Source organism: Varanus komodoensis, unplaced genomic scaffold (genome assembly GCF_004798865.1).
Source record: "Varanus komodoensis strain SLA01 unplaced genomic scaffold, ASM479886v1 scaffold85, whole genome shotgun sequence".
In the NCBI taxonomy this organism is placed as follows: domain Eukaryota; kingdom Metazoa; phylum Chordata; class Lepidosauria; order Squamata; family Varanidae; genus Varanus; species Varanus komodoensis.
The window spans coordinates 1,347,924-1,366,192 of NW_025336543.1; the positions used below are offsets into that span (position 1 = coordinate 1,347,924).

Sequence of the window (18,269 nt, forward strand, 5' to 3'; positions counted from 1 at the left end):
GCCCCTCCAAATCCAAAGTATGCTTGGTTTTAGAATTAAAAGGGAATGGGAAAAGCTATGAGCTATTTTCTAACTGGCTAATTTTCTCATGTTATCTATATTGCTTGGTAAGCCTTTTGATGCCTTCCAAAGCATATCTCAGTTTAGTAAGCATTAGAAATGATAAATTGATTCTGTTTAGGTCAAGCTTCATTGGGTTTGTGAGGGAAAAGTCTGTGACAGGCCACATTAATAAGGTCATGAATTTGGATGACCATTTAAGTTTCCATAGGAAGACATAATTTAAAATGCTCTTCATTGGAGTTACCACAAGAACAACAGGTCAATTAAACTTCTCCAGGAAAAATGACATTTGGAATACTGAAATTAATTATTTGCTAAATGGGAATTCTAATTTTAGAGAATTCCCTGTGATAGCTACAGCAAGGTAGTTTTTTGAACCCCATTTGGAAAGAGCTGCTTTGGGTCCCAGATATTGTACATGAGTGCACACTTCAGAAAATGAAGACACCTTTAAAAATAACAGAAAACAAACTTACCTGATCTGGAGAGGGTTTATGATTAATTTGGTTGGAATGGGACAATGATTTGAGGTGGTCGTCCTCATAATTATCTGCCATCAATTTCATGCGGTTTTGAGTCTACAAGAGATATGAAACAAGAACACTAATTATTTAGTTTCTAAATTATAAAATTTTTTGCACTATATATTAAACAAAACAAGAGGAGAGGGACAGACCTTTCCTTTTAAGTACTGATCATGGCTGGAGCAGTAACTGGCTAAAGAACAGAAAACATGAGTAAAAATGAATGCTAAATGGAAGGATATAAACAGTGGAGTCACACAGGGATTTGTACTGCATGCAATACTTTTTAACTTATTCAGAAATGATCTGAAATTAATAGTGAGCAGTGAAGTGACCAGGTTTGCTGATGATATCTATTTTCCATGGTGAAACCACAAAGAGAGATACAAAACAATCTCTCCAAACTGAAAGAATGGGCATCAAGCTGACAAATTCTGTTCAGTCTAAGCAAATATAAAGTATGATATGTTGGGAAAAGAGAAGTATAAGTTGATGGGAGCTAAGCGAATGATGACTGACCAAAAGGATATCCTAGGATTGTGGCAGACAGCTAGATGAAAATGTTGACCTAGTGTACAGCTGCTGTGAGAAAGACAAGACCCAAGTCAGACACAATTGGGAAACAAACTGAAAATCAAATTGCGAGCATCACACTGTTTTTATGCAAATCTATGGTGGGAGTGCACTTAGAATAGTGTATACAGTTCCAATCACTGCACTAAAAGGGATATTGCTGAGTTGGAAAATGTGCAGAAAGGGGCAACTAGAATGACCAGGGGTCTGGAGCATTCTCCTGTGAGGAAAAGTTCAAAATGATATGCATGGTAGCTGTGGTCACACGCAGAAGATTTGGCTTATTGTAGACTGTTCACCCCTCCGGTACCAGCAGTCCTCCAGCTGCGTCCAGCATGTATCCCTTCTTAAAAGAACCTGCCTTGTCTCCCCCTCCTTCCTCTACGTACTACCACTTTTTTGTTCACTGTTTTTTTTTTTTTTTTGAGAGACAGCCCCAAAAATGCACAACTGGGTTGCCTTTCTTTCTATTTTTTCAGCTCCTGAAAACTGTGGAACAAAGTTTATAATTTTAACATTTTTGTTAGCGTTTCACAAGTGCATTCTTACAGTATCCTTTCTGTATCCTGTACAGTATTCTTACAGTATTTGTACTCTTGTCTTGTCCATCTCCCTGTTTCAGCTGTTCCAGGGAGTGTCAAAGTGGGGTAAGTAACTGACTGACAAAGTAAAACTGCATACAGGCTAATTTATGCACAGGTACCAGGAATTGAAAAGTACTGGTACCTGTGCATAAATTACATTTGTGTACATCTTATTGATTTTGAAAAATGTGTCAGGGAATCCAAATTTAGATGCTTCTGGCAAGCTATTGGGTCACACATTTCTCTTGTTATTTCTCTCCTGGTCCTTTGAAAAGGTGTGCAAATTCGCTGATAGGCAACTTCATCATGTCAATACTTTTACTGGCTAAAACCTGACAAAATAAATAAAAACGTACATTTTAAAGTACCAAAAATATAAAACTTGAGGAAGAAATCATTGCCTTTTGCAAAAAATGAGTAGCATGCTTCCTGCTCCCCGACTCTTGTAAAGTGGCTCTGTCACCAGTTACAGCAGCCCATGATAAATTGGTCTCTCAGGTTTTCTTGACACTACAACTTATGATGGGCAAGAATATGCTTATAACAAGTGACGGGATCTCTGCATGCCTTCTTTCTGAAAAATAAGTCATCTTCAAGTGCAGTCCTATGCATGTTTAGGCAGAAAAAGTACTACAATTTCTAGCAGGGGCATATTAGAAGTTGTAGCCCCTTTTCTCTCTAAACATGCATAGAGTTGTACCTTAGGATAGCTTCACAGAACCTGGCCATCAATAAGGGAAGTAAGTGCTTGTACTTGGACTAATGTCATGGTATTAAATTGGGATTATTAGTTTGAAGCTCGACCAGTATGAGAGTGGTAGGTTTCCAGTTTCTCTATATCAAAAATGTTTTGCTATGCTTCCTGTCTTCAATCAGCTTCAGTTAGTATGTATTATGTCTATGTGTCTATTATAGAGCCTCCTAAATCTTACAAACTAATCATCAGATGTGACGTGTTCTTTTGATCTTGAATTACAGCTTGTTGCCTCACTGGACACTTAACTAGTGTGAAATAAAGATATACCATTGTGGTAGACACTGTCAGATTTCAGTTCTTGTTTACAAAGCCGAGAAATAAAAGAAAAACACCTGCTGTATCTGTGGCTGAGCACTCTTAGATGTGGTAGTATGATGCCGCAGTTGACACAAAGAATTCCTTCAAAAGGGTTAGCCATAAGCATTTCTTTAAAAAAAAGATACAGCTGGGGGAAGCCCAAATCACAAAACTTTAAATTAAGGGAATGTGTTATTTCATGCTCTTGCAAAGTAAATGACTGGAATGATAGTACGGGAAATAAGGACAGCTATTGGAAAACACTTTGATAAGGTTCCAGAACAGCAAGGAAACATGGGAAGTATTTTACTGGAACTACAAACTTGTGGTATGACATAAGCCATGTATAGCTGTGCAGGGGGTGCCCTTGCAGTGATGTCTGGAGCTTTAGTGGCTACTGCTTCAAAAATAGTGAAGGTTACTTATGTCTTTGTATGATGTATCCTAATACACGCACAAACACACAATTATCTGGATGCTAAATTTGCAGCAAGGGTTCCATAAAATCATAGGTGCAATGAAAAGAATTCCTGTGCAACAGACTTTTAAAGAATTTCTATGACACCTGATAAGCCTGTCTTTCTGTGAGATGCCCTTGACAGATAAACTATTTATGAACATTAGAGATTTATCCAACCTTAAAAGCAGCTACCTCCCTGACACAGCTGCCTACATTACACCGCCATACAAGAAGCTTTGTATTTGAAACCATTGGAAAGTGCAGAAAGAAACGGTCAAAGAAGAAATTATTCCTTGCCTGATTACTACCCATGACTTCATGTTGCTCCTAGAGTGCAAGTCTGGGACTCAAGCAATCTGGGTTCTAGTCTCTGCTCTGCCATGGTACCAACTGGGTGACTCTGGGCCAGTCAGACTCTCAGCCTGGCCCCACAGGGTTGTTCCTGTGAGGATAAGACTGAGAGTAAAAGGAGAAGAATGATGTAGAGCCACTTGAGTTCTTTTTTTAAAAAAGCAGGATATAAATCTAATAAACATAAACAAACAAACAATACTGTTGCTCATGTACTTCAAAGTCATGAACAAAGCTATTTCATCTCTAAAATGGATGCTTTTAAACAGACTATGTCCAGAAACTTTTAGAGAATTTGGTAAAGAAATAGGTAGATAAGCTTTCAGGGCTGTTTGTATAGCATATTCATATGATGGCAATTGAGGGGAATAAGATCTGTACTCCTGACCCAACGAGTGAACTTCTTCAGAAATATCTGAAGAAACTGACATTACAGGTGTGAACGCCTTTCAACCCAACAATCCCAAAATACAAACTGTGAACTACAATGCTATCCCAAAATCAGATATGGCTATGATTACAGTGTACAACCACGGCACTATGGAGTGAGATGTCTGATTACTGAATCAGATTATATATAACTATAGATCTTATAGTAGGATAAATCATTGGATTTTCTTTCATATACTCACAATATCAAATTTTAAACTAATTGCCAGGATACTTCTTATTTTTTTTTGAATTTTTTTTTTCAGAAAAGTGTGAGAAACTGCTGAAGTAAGGGATTCCGAAAAACACATGTCAAGAAGATCTAAACAGCACTAAAATTAATGATGTGTCAGTAAAGTTGCCTATAATTTCAATTTCCTCATCTGGAGTTTCTAGCACTAAGTAAATTACTGTAATGAAAATAGGCAATTTGGATCCAAAACACAGGGTATTTTGCCAACTGAAGGAAAGCTGAGAAGTGCAGCTCAGCTTGCAGGTAGAGGTTTTAAGATACAATTCAGCTGTCACACATACTTCAATGATAGGAAGCATATACAAAAATATGGGCCACTGCTGTAGCTATAATGTCATGTATCTAAACTTACATCTAGTATGAGGCAAAACAATAATGTAAGATGATGAAAATTTATAGTAATGATTAAATAGCTGCCTGTGGTACATAATCAGTGCTAACATAGTGAATGGAGCTGGGAAAATTCATGATTAAAATTTATGAAACTCAGCTCAGTTTCACCTCTCCTGGATAGTTTAAAGCTGGCCCCCATAACCTGGGGCACAGCTATCCAAACATAGTCCATTAGCTATGTATGGAGGCAGTGTCAGCACCAGGGTTGGGGAGACCTTTGTGTGGCCTGAATTGAACTCCTTGCCTTTGCCACCAATGTCTATTTAATTTTTCTCTCCCCCTTGGTCCAGTCTGCTACCTTCCCAGAAAGAGAGGGCAAAGTAAGTGGATAGTGCTGCTCTTGTCACAGCTCACCTAACTGTAGCTGTAACTTGGAGAGGGCAGGTGAACAGGCAGAGCTATTTAGAACGAAAAGGCAGAGGGCACCTACTAGGATACAGGGTCTTAAAGAATGCCCAAAAGTGCCAAATCCTGAGACCAGCTTTATATGGTGGTGATCTAGGGGCTAAATGAGTCTGTTTATGTTTTCCATGGCTGTAAAAATTGGAGGTAATGTCAAGCACGTTACAAGGGATAATGCATGCATAGAAGACTATTTTTGGTTTGGTGTGCCACAAGCTGTGCTTATTTGATTTTGGGTTGGGTAAAACCCTAACCTTTGTCTTCCATATGTAAAGTGGAATTGCACCAACCAATTTAACAGTTATGCAAGTTATGAAGACTTGCATTCCAGGGCTGTCCACTTGAAACTGCTATTTAAATATTGATTGAGGCTGCCATCAGATACTTTAAAGGCAGACTAGTTTGTCTAATGAAACTTCATTAACAACACTGGAGGAAGTGACAATTACTTAGAGACGTGAGAAAAACTTTGTCATAAAAGTATGGTGAAGTGGTTTCAGACAATTAAAACCATTTTGTATCATCTCTCATACCACACCCCAAAAAAGGATGCCTTGTTCTGACACAACTGATTTGCAGATGAACTATTCAGACTTTAATAAAATTATCAATAATCTCAACATGTTGTTTTCAAGGAAGAAAAAGAAATCTTTGCACAACCTTAGAGGCAGCTAAGAATTAACTGAAAAGGCGGCAAATCTCACAACATTTTGTTACTATATGACCAAGCAATTTGCCTGTGGCTTCAAAGGGTCTTGTATAGGCAGTAAAGACCATTCACCCCCACGCTCAGCCCAAATTCCAGGAGCTGTTCCTTGCAGGGGGAAAAAAATTAGTAAAAGATACAAATTCCTGGATTCTAAAGTGATGGGGACTGCTCAATGTCAGTTTAATACAGGCTGTCCTCAAGAGCCTAGGAACAGCTCTGTGTGCACATTTGAATGTGCGTGTGTCTACATCATATAAACAGTGCTGATAGAAACATTATTTAAAGAAACAAAACTATTTGTGCCTCCAGCAGAGATATAATTAAAGTTGGCTGAATTTTTAAAAAAAGGAGTACAGACTTGTCTCAGTTCTACTGTTTAATTCTGGTGAGAGCCTTTGCAATATTTGCTGGAGAAGCACAGTAACCCTAGTTTCTGAAGTAGCAGGGAGAGAGGTTAGATATGCTATGCTGGATACATACAGATGTGCCTTAGAAAGAGGAATAGCCATGTGTTTATTCATCCAGAATGAGTACAGCTTCTCATTATCTCTAGAATTCTTTAAGTATTTATCAGTAGATAAAAATTACTGGTGAATGAAACACTTAGTCATATGTTATTTTACACCTCTCCACTGTATGCACCAAGTAAGGTGATTCTTTTTTTAAGAACTTCTTGATAAATTATCAAATTTTGCATTTGCTTGGTATTTGTTTTAAAGGAAAGACAAAGCCAAAAACACTCCCATTTAAAGAACTGAAAAAATGCCTCGCTCCTCCAGGTGAGTCAGTGCACTGTACAGTGAACTTCTTATCAAACATCCAGAACTTTCCTTTAGGTAGATCTGATGAGACAAATGTATGTATAAAGAAGCCGTGTCTTGCTTCACAACTCCAAGCTTTTACATTTGGGCATGGCCTTAAATTCCTATTAGCTATTTTTGTAGTACTACCAGTTAACTCTTGCTTTAACAGCAACAACACACACTGTATTTCCCATATAAGACACAAACTGGCAGCAAATTTATCTTTCCAAACAACTATTGTGAGAAGATTACAAGCAAAATGGTGGCCTGTCTATGCTACTCATATATCATTTGTTCACTGGCTTCTTGTTCATGTACAAGGTCATCACAATTTCCTTGTAGGGGCATAAAGAACTCCTGTCCATCTTCTCTGCAAGTTGTATTTGATAAAAGGATTACCATATCTCTTTTTTATTTAAAGATTTCTTTGTATATCAAGTCTCAAAGAATTCAGATAAAGCCAAATTGCAAGACAAAAAGGAGAGAAACCGTGTTACATAAGTCACTGCCAGATGCTTTTAAGTACCAGCCTGTTATTTTTGTTATTTCACCATACATAACATTTTGTGGATAGGATAGTCCCCTTTCTGCTGGCATTCCCCTCACTATTGAGCTGAGGATATGAGAAGGACGAGTAGAAGGAAACACATACCCAAACACATTGCCTCCTCTCATACTTTCTTGCTTGTGAGTCATTATCATGACAGGGAGGTGAGAAGAATTAACCCTTAAACGGAAAGACTCCCTACTTCAGCACCTGAAGTACAGACTACTCTTTCTTTGCTCTGATCAATTGAGATCAACTGATAACCTAGCCACCCACTATTTGCACAATCCTGCCCTTGGTTCAGTTTCTCAGTACATAAGATATGCCACTGATGCAATCAATTCTAGAACTGACTTTTCTATACACTGAGAAAAAATATAGAATATTATATTGTAAAGCACCCTGACAGCTTTGGCTGTTGGGAAGAACAGAAATGAGAAATAGAACTTATAGAGAGCCAGTGTGGTGTGGTGGTTAAGAACATGGCTCTGGGACTCAAAGTATCTGGGTTCTAGTACCTGCTCAACCATGTAGCCAATTGGGTGACCTTGGGCCAGTCACAGACTCTTAGCCCAACCTACCTCACAGGGTTGCTGTTGTGAGGTTAAATTTGACAGCAAGAGAAGGAGAATGATGTAAACCGCTTTCAGTTCTTTAAAAAAAGAAAAAGGCAGGATATAAATCCAATCTAATGAATAAATAATAAAATAATATATCAGTTAGCCTCTCTAAGCAAATATTATGGGAAGTGCTGAAGCATTCTAAGATTAGAGAGCATACCATCATATAGCCACTTGGGTGAGTCAAGGGAACAATGTCCCCATAACAAAAGAAACTTGAACCATTTATTAAGTCATGCCTTTCTCTTATCATTGATGGTAGCACTATACTAAGGTTGACAATCCCGCTGAAGCAGTATCAAGAAATCAAAGAAAGAAGCAGAAGAAGAGAAAGAGAGGAGGGAACTAACAGAAAGAGGCTGGAAAATTTTGGCTGTTTTATTGACAGCTGGAGATTTTGAGAGGGATCAGGAAATCCAAAAGTTTATAAAATCCCCACAGCTTCATAAAAAGGCAGAAAGCCTGCAGTGGGAAGGACAAATCAGGCTTGATTATTGGGAGGGAAAAAGAAAGAAAAGTTATATCAGAATATACTAATAGTTTAAGCATCTGGAAATAATGATGAAAAAGCTGTAACAGATGGTCAAAAAAGAGCTGATTTGAATCCAGATTTCCCAGATGATAGATTCTTCTCACTCCAGTCAAACACAATTGATTGAAATCTAAGCTGTCTCCTTTTGGGATACAGAAACAGAAAATATGGATTAAAAAACTCTCAGGATACTTTTGCATAAAGCAAAATCTTTCCATTTTAACAAAAACATATACATTTGGTTTTTGGAGTTTTAAGAAGCTTTTTAATATCAGAAGTTGACAGAAATTTAGCATTCAGTTTCAGAATCAAAGGTAGAGTAGGGATTCTGCTTAAGGTTTCCAAGTGGGAGAGGAAAGCAAACCGATACATTACCAGAACAGACAGCTAAACATCTTTGTTAAATTTGGCTATTACAAAAACAGCATATCTGCAATGTTTTAGAGTATTCAAAGTGCTTCATGTACATTTTCTTAAAAATACAGAAAGGTAGGACAGTACCATAACGGAGAGGATGGATTGAGGTTCAGAAACAGTGGCTTACCAAAAGTTGCCAAGTGAGTTTACAGCAGAGGAAAGAATTAAACTAAAGATGCCTTTTTCGTAACTCAGTTCCCTAGTCACTGTACTAGCTTCTGGTGTTAATCGTGCCCACATGATGAAATCAAAGAGTCTAAAACCAAATGAAGACCTCCAATAGTTCCTGTTCAAGATAGCCTATGCCGCAAAAGGAAGATTATGGCTTTAGCTTTCCACTGGTTGTAACAAGCTATCAAGTGTGTTTTGGCATTCCTCTATATTATGTACACAAATTGTGTCAAGACAAAAGATTTTTCTATGTGAAGCTATTAAAAGGCTTAAAGAAGATAAGGAACCTGTGCCATTATTTATTTCACAATGGAAATTTTGAGGGGCCTGCAACCACCCAAACAAGTGCATCCTTATTGCTAATCAGCAGTCCTACTCACAAGGAACACTTGTCTGGATTAAGGTTTAAAATGTCCACAAATGGTGATAACTGTAATGAGATCTGACAGGGCAGAGAGAAGTGTTTGGCTTTCCCTAAGCAGGTCATAGTTGCTTCCTTATATCATTGTTTCTGCTATGAAGTAAACATCTTTAGATTTGAGGCTTAATTACTTTTGCCATAACCTACTGAATGTATATATTTGTTTTAAGCTTTTATTGATTTGTGTATTTTAAAAAAGTTGCTAGTTGCCTTAACTACTAAAAAGTTTTAAAAGCAAACTATTTTATAAATAATTTACAGCTACTAAGTAGTATTGCTGCTGTTTAATAGTAGGACATTTTTTTCAATTCTCACCATATTGTTCTTTTGTTGTTATCATCGTACTGGATTCATATGCTCCACATTGTACACTAACATAAATGTTGCTGAAGTATCACATTGTTTAATTGTGAAGCATACCAAGCTGTCACAAGATTGAATTTTCAAGGCTGTAACATTTCTATGACATGACACCTCACTCTGCAAATAAGTTATGCAATGTGGATGCATCCAACTGATGACTGGGCTCACTGTAGTAGTCCCCCCCCCCTTGTCCTCCTGAATTTATCATAGGGGACGCCACAAGCCTATCTCGTCTCCTCTTCCTGTGACAAATGATTGAGGCAAGGTAGGAATTGAGCAATTTTCCTTGTCATCTGTTATCACCTTGCCATCTACTTTAAGTACCTGGATGCCTTTCTCTTTCATATGTCTTTTATTTGGGACATAGCTCAAGAAGGCTTTCTTGTTGTTTTTAGCATCCCTTGCTAGTATCAGTTCATTGCCTGCTTTAGCCTTCCTCATGCTGTCCCTGCAGTTCCTTGATATTTGTTTATATTCTATATTTGTGTTTATCAACATCACTCATGTTTGGCATTATATGCAGAAGTCATACTTATCACTGCTGATGAAAGTAAGCCATGAGAAGCATTTGAAGTTGGGGTAATCAATTTACTCTTTAGGAGTGCAAGATGCCCTAAAACTGCAGCTGCTGAACCTTTTTCGAAAACACACATGGTTGAACCTGATTTTTGAAAAAGCCATTGCTCTGTTCATAATGCTCCCTTCCTAAGGAAGCTTACCACTGCTCCATGAATTCTCTGAATAAAGATAAGCATGTAGACAGGAGCTTTGCCCCTGATGAACTTGTGAAGGGAAATCTCAGAAATGCATGAAAACATAATGAGAAAATCTACCTCTCAATGACTTCTAATTTCAATGCAAACCTGCAGACCAGTGCTTTCAAACTGTGATACACTATAATCAGCATTTAATGATTTGAGAAAATGCTATGGCACATACCTAATAGATAAACTGTACACAGGCAGGACCACTGATTTAGATTTACATTAATTTCAGATAGGGTGTTGCTCCATACATGTAGCAGGCCACAACTATAACTTATAATCCAACTGTTCTGGCTTGCACTCAACAGAACATCTGGACTTCATTAGACAGCCTTTAGGATTGTTTCCTGAAGCAGTCCTACCCACCCTTCCATCCCCAAATAAACAGGCCTCCCAACCACTATTCCATCATGAACCAGATGAGACGACAAGCTGCCTGTAGGGGCAGTTAAACTGGGACCAGAATATATATATGGTGACAGTTGCACAATGATATAGAAAATATAGCATGAAGACTGACAATCATTCTGGAACAGGAAGCTCAATTTATTGAAAGTGCTTGGCCAGTATTAGGCACTTTGTTACAAATTCATTGCTATGTTAAACTCATTTCTGCCAACTAGATGCCTAGAGACTTTAAATTAAAACAATACCAGTACTGTATCTTCTTTATGTAATATTCTCCTTCACCAAGCTTAAACACTAATACACATGAAAATAAAAGAAGCAGAGTATCTTTGGGAAACTCTCTTTAACAGTAACTCATTTGCTAGTCAACTGGATGAGAATACAATACATTGTGAGGCATGCAAATTGTCAGGGGCCCAGACATGGGTGGCAGTAAACAAGACAGAGGCACTGGAACCAGAGCAACAGATCTCAAGGTAAGTCCAAAGTCTAAAAGCAAAGTTCAATAGCAAGTCCAAGTTGTGGTCACAGAAGAGTCCAGGATCAGGAGCCAGAAGTATATATCAGGGCCAAACAAGGACATAGTCACAAACAAGCCAAGGGTTGAGAACCAGGAAGACAAACAGAGGTGCAGATACCTTGAGGCAGGTTACATGGCAAGGTAGGATACTCAGCAAGAGTCGGACAAGATGCAGGAGCTAAATCAGAGTTTGCAGGAAGCCCAGTATTGCTGAGGTAACACAGCAAGGCAAGATACATGACAAGGCAAGATACATAGCAGGAATCGGATTCAGCAAGAGTAAGGCAAGGTGCAGGAGCTGAAATGCACTAACCTAACAGGGAGGCCTACATTGCTGACGTGAGACAATGAGGCACAATACAAAGGTCAGGAAAGCAAGACAGCAGGCACTACATCAAACAGGCTGAGTTGCTGAGACCAGGTCTGAAGGGAAGGGCCTGCTCTTATATAGCTCCTCCCGCAGATGTCCCAGCTGCCTGCTTAGGAGGCTGAGAGCTTCAGCAGGGCATGGGCCCAATCTTGAAAATCTTGTGGTGGTTGCTCTGGTTCTGGCCCCTGAGCAGCCCAGACCTTGACACAAATAGGGAAACTGAAGGAAAGAATCATCACAGGCTGCTACAAAATATGTACTTGTTCCTTGGTTACTAGATCTAACTTACCCGATTGAGTATTTATATTAATTCAGACTGAAATTTAAAGCAGATAGTACAAAGGCAAATAATTTCTTTCTATAGTGATTATGGATAAAAGATGAATTTAACCCCAACAATGCTGTGGAACTTATGGCTTTAGAGTCAGACTCTGATTCAGATTTAAAGCAGGATGGATCAGGTACTCTGTTCAGTCATGGGAAACTTGGGACCTAGGGGCTTAGTTTTCCATCTGATTACAGACTGAAGGAGGATGATACCCTAGCAGTCATACGGAGGCCTCTGAAATACTGCCTGAAAATTTGCGAACTGTATAGGAGGAAGGGGAACACTGCAGGGGAAGGGGGCTTAATTGTGGCACTCAGGTTATGATGCCAACTGAAAAGGGTGGAACAGAAATGCCCCTTCATATGTAGTGATTATTTATAGGCCAGATTCCCTGCCAGGAGAGATTGTTAAAGAGAGAATTTAGCGGTGTACTCTGTATATAAGTTCAGGCTGAAGAGTCTTTGCTGAGAAAATGTTATTGTTTGGAATATTTTCTTGCCTTCATTTATTGTGAACCTTCAACCCTTATGCACCATCTTGTAGTGTTAAGACTCTGATATGTAATTTATTGTTTGATTATGCATGAATTCTATCCTTGAGACTATCTCTTGAACAAAGCAATGGACCAATAGCTAGGCTGTTTGATTTACTGAACATTATAAATACTTCAAGCTCTGCCAAGAGTTCTGGTAAGCTGATCTGTGTGACTTGATCAACTGAAATAAAGAACATTGTTATATGTGATCTATGTCAATTTACCAGAGAATATCAGAAAGCAAAGCTTGACATAAATGCTATACTTTGACCAATTTGGCACATGAGGTATGTGGCCCACTCCCCTAACCATGCACTCCTTCTCCTGCTTCATTTTCAGATATAACCTTGATGTAGTGTTATGTTCACAAACTTTGAACTAACAAACTTTCTTGAACATGAGTTCCTTGAACAAGACATATAGTAGAAGAATTTGCTATGTGCCCCCCCACACCACTAGAGACTCATAAGGCAGCGTAAAGGAGGTCTTTCAGCTAAATCAAATTTTTGAACACTGAAATTGAATATGGAATGTGGACAACAGCCCATTTAGATCACCATTCTGTTTCTGAACAGTGATTAGCCAGACACTGCAGGGCAGCTCACAAACAGCATATGCTGATGATGTTGATCCTTCTACTAGCCCCAATCATCAGGTTGCCAAATATTTACCAACTCTAAATACTGTATTTTTGCCTATCACATCTACTGAAGGCTAGTATTTTCTCATCCATTTATTACAAAAGTGTATAAGCTGCTTTTGAAAAGGCACATAATTTAAAACCATAAAAACAAAGCATTTCAAAAAGAGCAGTGTCGGCATGATAATCAAAACAATTAAAATACTTTGGGTTTTAATAGTTTAATCAGCTTCCACCCTCAGCTATGGTTACTATATTTACTTGTGGATCTTTGCGAAGAGACAACAATTCGATAAAGCATGATTTTCCCTCTGCATAGCAAGAACTGACTCTTCAACTTAGTAAGACATCTACATTTTCCAGGACTCATATTGAAAAAGTTGTTGTAATATTGGTTATCTACCAGACATATGAGACAGAAGTTGAAATGTTACAAACAGCAATTCGTTTCTGTGTCTGTACACTGTAACACAAACAGCAGTGTGATCATGGTGATTTGGGGAGATTCCATTTGACATCTTAGTGAACTACCTGAATTAAAGATCGATTAGATGACATGAAGTTGAACTTGAGAGAGCAGTATAATTATCTAACTCTGCTTTTACAGGTTCTAAATTGTATGTGTTGTAGCAGTTCAAACCATCTGAATGCAAGGCCTTGTTGTCACAGCTGAGACCCTAACCTGCTGTAGCATAGCACTCAGGCTGAAGGCAAAGAAAAAAAATGCTCTAACAAAATGAGGCTTTGCCCTATGAGAATAACACAAACAAGTGCAATAATATTAATCATAGGTGGAATATTCCAAACAAATGCTTTCAGTTGCTGTCCTCATGGATGAAGGGTTAGAATGGGGTGGTCCAACTTTTCATACCTTGAAGGCCAGATGAGGACTCTGACATAGAACCTGGGGGCTGCACAATGAATATTTCCATATTGTAAATTAAAGTGTTTGGAAAATATTTAATTTAATATACACAATTAATATATTAACCATTAAATGAGGGAGAAAACCATTATGAGTTCTGAAAATGGACCTTCCTCTGTGAGTGTGAAGACACAAAACTATCTGTGTGCCAGAAAACAGGCTCAGACTGAAAAGATACATATGGAGGAAAATGGTTGCTTTGGAGTCACAAATAAAAATATGCTGGTTTTTTTTTACCTGGCAATTTCAATGGGATGTTGGAGCTTGAAAGCTCTTTACAAGCTGATTGATGTCTGCCTTGATTGTGTTGTTGACATTTTTAGGCAACCCTCTAGTGAATTGTCTGTTAAGTTCTTTCGAGCTTTGGACTTGATGAAGTTCATGTTTGAAAAAGCTTGTTTGCAGTGGTATGTGGAGCCACACATTGACAAGTATGTGAAGCCTTAAATCACAAAGCAATAGGAACTGCTCTTCTGAAAGTAATTTGAAAAGTCTGCACCTGCTCCAGTCTGTTGTGTAAGGCTTGGATTTGCCTGAAGTTCATGAAGTTCCCTCTGCATTCCACCGTTGAGGTGGCGATTGTTCTGGGATTGCTGAATAGAAGGAGCGAGGAGTGTGATGTTCAGTCAAGTCAAGAAATCATACTCCAGAATTACATTTCAGCATGCCCAGGCATGCCTCTTGGGTGGTACCTCAGAGACTGGGCTCTTTTTCTTGTGGATGCTTCGAGGGCCATCCACCACCTGCCTGCTGCTTCTGCTGCCACTTCTCACCCGCCGAAGACCAGCGTGGGGGCCACCAATGCTCTCCCCATGGTCTCCAGTTCGACCTCACTTGGTGTTGCCATTTGTGGGAGAAACAACAGTGCGGCCGAGGAGGGGGAGAAGAAAGACACTTCAAAGGGAGCCGGCCTGGAAGAGGGAGCCATGCCACACTGGGTACTCTTCCTGGTTGGGACTTTGTCTTTGTCTGTGAGGGGGGTATTGTATTATGTATTATATTGTGTTATGTATTAATATTATGTATTGAATTATGTATTATATTATTGTATTTGGGTTTGTTTGATTTTGTATCACTTACAGTTAAACAGTGTATTGCTTAATTGTATCACTTCAATGTATTACTGTATTTTTATGGAATATGTACTTTTTTGGGTTCTATTGTAAGCTGCCCAGAGAGTCCTATGGGCTATGGAGAGGCATACAAATGTAATAAAAGAAATAAAAATGAAATGAAACTCTTTCCTGACTGCAACAAATTCTTTCAAGACATTTCCCTGAATTAAGCAAGCAGATGTTAGAGTGAAAGAGAAGATCTCCATACTCTATATCAAGCTTTTTTAGCTTTCGATGAAGGAGTGATCAGAATGAACGTATTCAGGGCATCCTTCAAATCTGGTTGGTACAAAAAGATTTCTGATGGATAATACCGGAATGAAAGGACACTTGATGCCATGCTTCTGAAGCAAACCCACAAGTCTTGAACTTTTCCCCAACAAAGAGACCTCCAATTCTATTGAGTATGGTTACAACTTCTTTGCAGATATCTTCTCCTGCTGTCATTCCGAGAAACCACAGCTAATAGCACTTCAAACACAGTGAAAGGGCTGAGCATGCCACGGATATATATCATGAGCTGTGCAGTGTCTGTCACATCAGTGTTCTTGTCAACAGCAATCAAAATATATTCTTCATTCTCAATTTCTCATGCAGATTGTCTCATTCTCAGATAAACACTGGTACAATACTGATGATGTGAAAAGGACTTTGCTGTTTTTTCATCATGAAAGGTTTTGACCATAATTAGAGCTCAGGATTTCACAAATTCACCATCTCGAAACTGTTTCCTATGTTGCCCAATTGATTCTGCTACAACAAATGATGTTTTACAAGCAGATATCTGGTCAGAGGTCCATTTTTTAAAGAGTTATGCCTAATGAGTAAATTTCTACTTTAATTCCTTAACAAGAGTTTCTCTAGCTTCATCTTTGACATTATGAAACTTTGAGACATGAATTGCTACATAATGACAATTGGTATTGTACTGTTTGAGTACATTGACTACTTGCATGCTCTCAAGTTATTGTTGCTTGTTGCCAGATTGCATGACAAGATAGTCCAGTGTTCAATTATTCTGAGAACCATATTTCTTGTCTTGAACCAACCTCTTTCTCTTCCTGCTCATGGCGTTGGGACAAATAACAATGAAGCATAATATTTTTCAAATGGAAAACAAATCTAATTCTAACACCTATTGTTCAGGATGGGAAACGAAGTAGTGACCTCATGGTTAGGTATGACAAACACCAATATTTTCTGCCAACAATTAAATAAAACTGCCTTTAATAAGATACTATATATTGGTCCCTCTGTGCTAATCAGAATTTTCTGGAAATTATTACTGCTTCTGGCACTGTAAACAGCTTTACAGGCCTCCACAGCCTGGGCTCACTTGCTACAGGGTTAGGGTTAGGGAAAAGGAACACTTTGTGGGCCTGTGATCTCTGCAGGGATCACAGGCAGCTCCTTCTCTGACCACAGCCCAGGCACAATGATGGTTCCTCTGGGATGGCCCACCCTATTCTTCCTTGTTTTTCCCACCTAGGCAACACCCCTGCCCCCATGTGACCCCCTGGTCCCGCCTTCCTTCTTGGAATTGGCATGCTGAGCCTCTTGTACTTGAGCCTACGAACTCTCCCCAGCATGCCCCACCCACTACTGCTGAGTTAGCTGAAGTGGTCAGGGGACTGCTGGGGTGAGCTCTTGCAAGGCCATCAGCCTGACGTGCTTGAAGGGAATGAACTGGTGGTCCTGGGAGAGCTTACTGCAATCATGCCTGTGCCATAGTTGGGATACAGACTGGGGGAGAACTGGAGGCGGGGCTCTGAGCAGCAAGAGGGCTGCAGAACAAGGTCTTGGCTGCCTGCAGACCATGGGTCACAGGTTGGACTACCCCGAGTTAGAATTTTCTGGGGTGACAAGAGCCCACTGCCTAGTTCTAGAAGACTCAGAACTTTCCATATATGAACATATCACAGTATGTCTGCCACCGCCTGTTCTGTATTGGTAGACCAGGCCTCCTGTCAAATCCAACTGTCAACTCTATCACCTTTTATGCTATCTTCCTGTTCCAAGTACCAGTTGGCTGTTAACCCCAGCTTGGACTAACATCTCCTCTTCTTGCTTCCTAGACATTACTTGACCTGGATCTGATATTGAAGTTTGCGAAGAATCCACAACAATCTCATCTGCAATGTCTGAACTTGAATTCCCATCAAAGCTATAATCTGTCCTGCACATTCTGGCACCTTGCCACACATGACAACAACTGCTGAACCATGGTGCTACACTGAACAGTTTAACCATATGATAAGGGGCTTGTAACAGAAACATAGCAAACATAGAAACACAGAAAACAGAACGAGTCAGAAGGAGCCTCCTGGGCCATCTAGTCTGACCTCTGGCACCAGCCGGCTCCGCTCACGACATGCCCACCATGTGGACGTCCAGCCTATCCTTGAACACCCACACCAATGGGGCCTCAACCACCTCCCGGGGAAGCCCATTCCACACCCTCGGGGTCCTGACTGTCAGGAATTGCTTCCTGGCATCCAAAAGGAACCTTGGCTCCCTGAGCTTTGCTCCGTTGAAGTGCGTTCTGCCTTCCTCTGCAGGGGAGAACAGGTCTCTACCCATCTCCATGTGACACCCCCTCACATACCTGTATGTCGCCAACATATCCCCTCTGAGTCTCCTCTTCTCCAGGCTGAAGAGACCCAGTTCCCTCAGTCTCGCCTCATACCCCATCCCTTGCAAACCGGCCACCAACCTTGTGGCCCTATGCTGCACTGACTCTAACCTGACTATATCCTTTCTGTAATGAGAGACCCAAAACTGAAAGTAATACTCCAGTTGCGGGCGCACCAGAGTCATGTAGAGTGGTAGTAATACCTCTCTAGATCTAGAAGCCACACTTCTGGCTATGCAACCAAGGGTGGCGTTTGCCCTCTTGACCACCACATCACACTGCTGACTCATGTTTAGCCTGCAGTCAACCAGTACCCCGAGGTCCCTTTCACAAGTGCTGCTCTCCAGCCACTTATCACCTAAC

At 39.7% G+C, this 18,269-nt stretch overlaps 1 protein-coding gene across 14 annotated transcripts in view; it reads right to left on the bottom strand.

Moving 5' to 3' along the window:
• Window positions 1-18,269, bottom strand: part of ERC1 (ELKS/RAB6-interacting/CAST family member 1) — a 212,469-nt gene that overhangs the window by 30,795 nt on the left and 163,405 nt on the right. For all 14 annotated transcript variants that reach the window (XM_044417005.1, XM_044417012.1, XM_044417009.1 and 11 more), the window contains one exon: window positions 540-641. In XM_044417005.1, coding sequence (XP_044272940.1) covers window positions 540-641 — 102 coding nt within the window. The remainder of the gene's footprint in view (window positions 1-539; window positions 642-18,269) is intronic.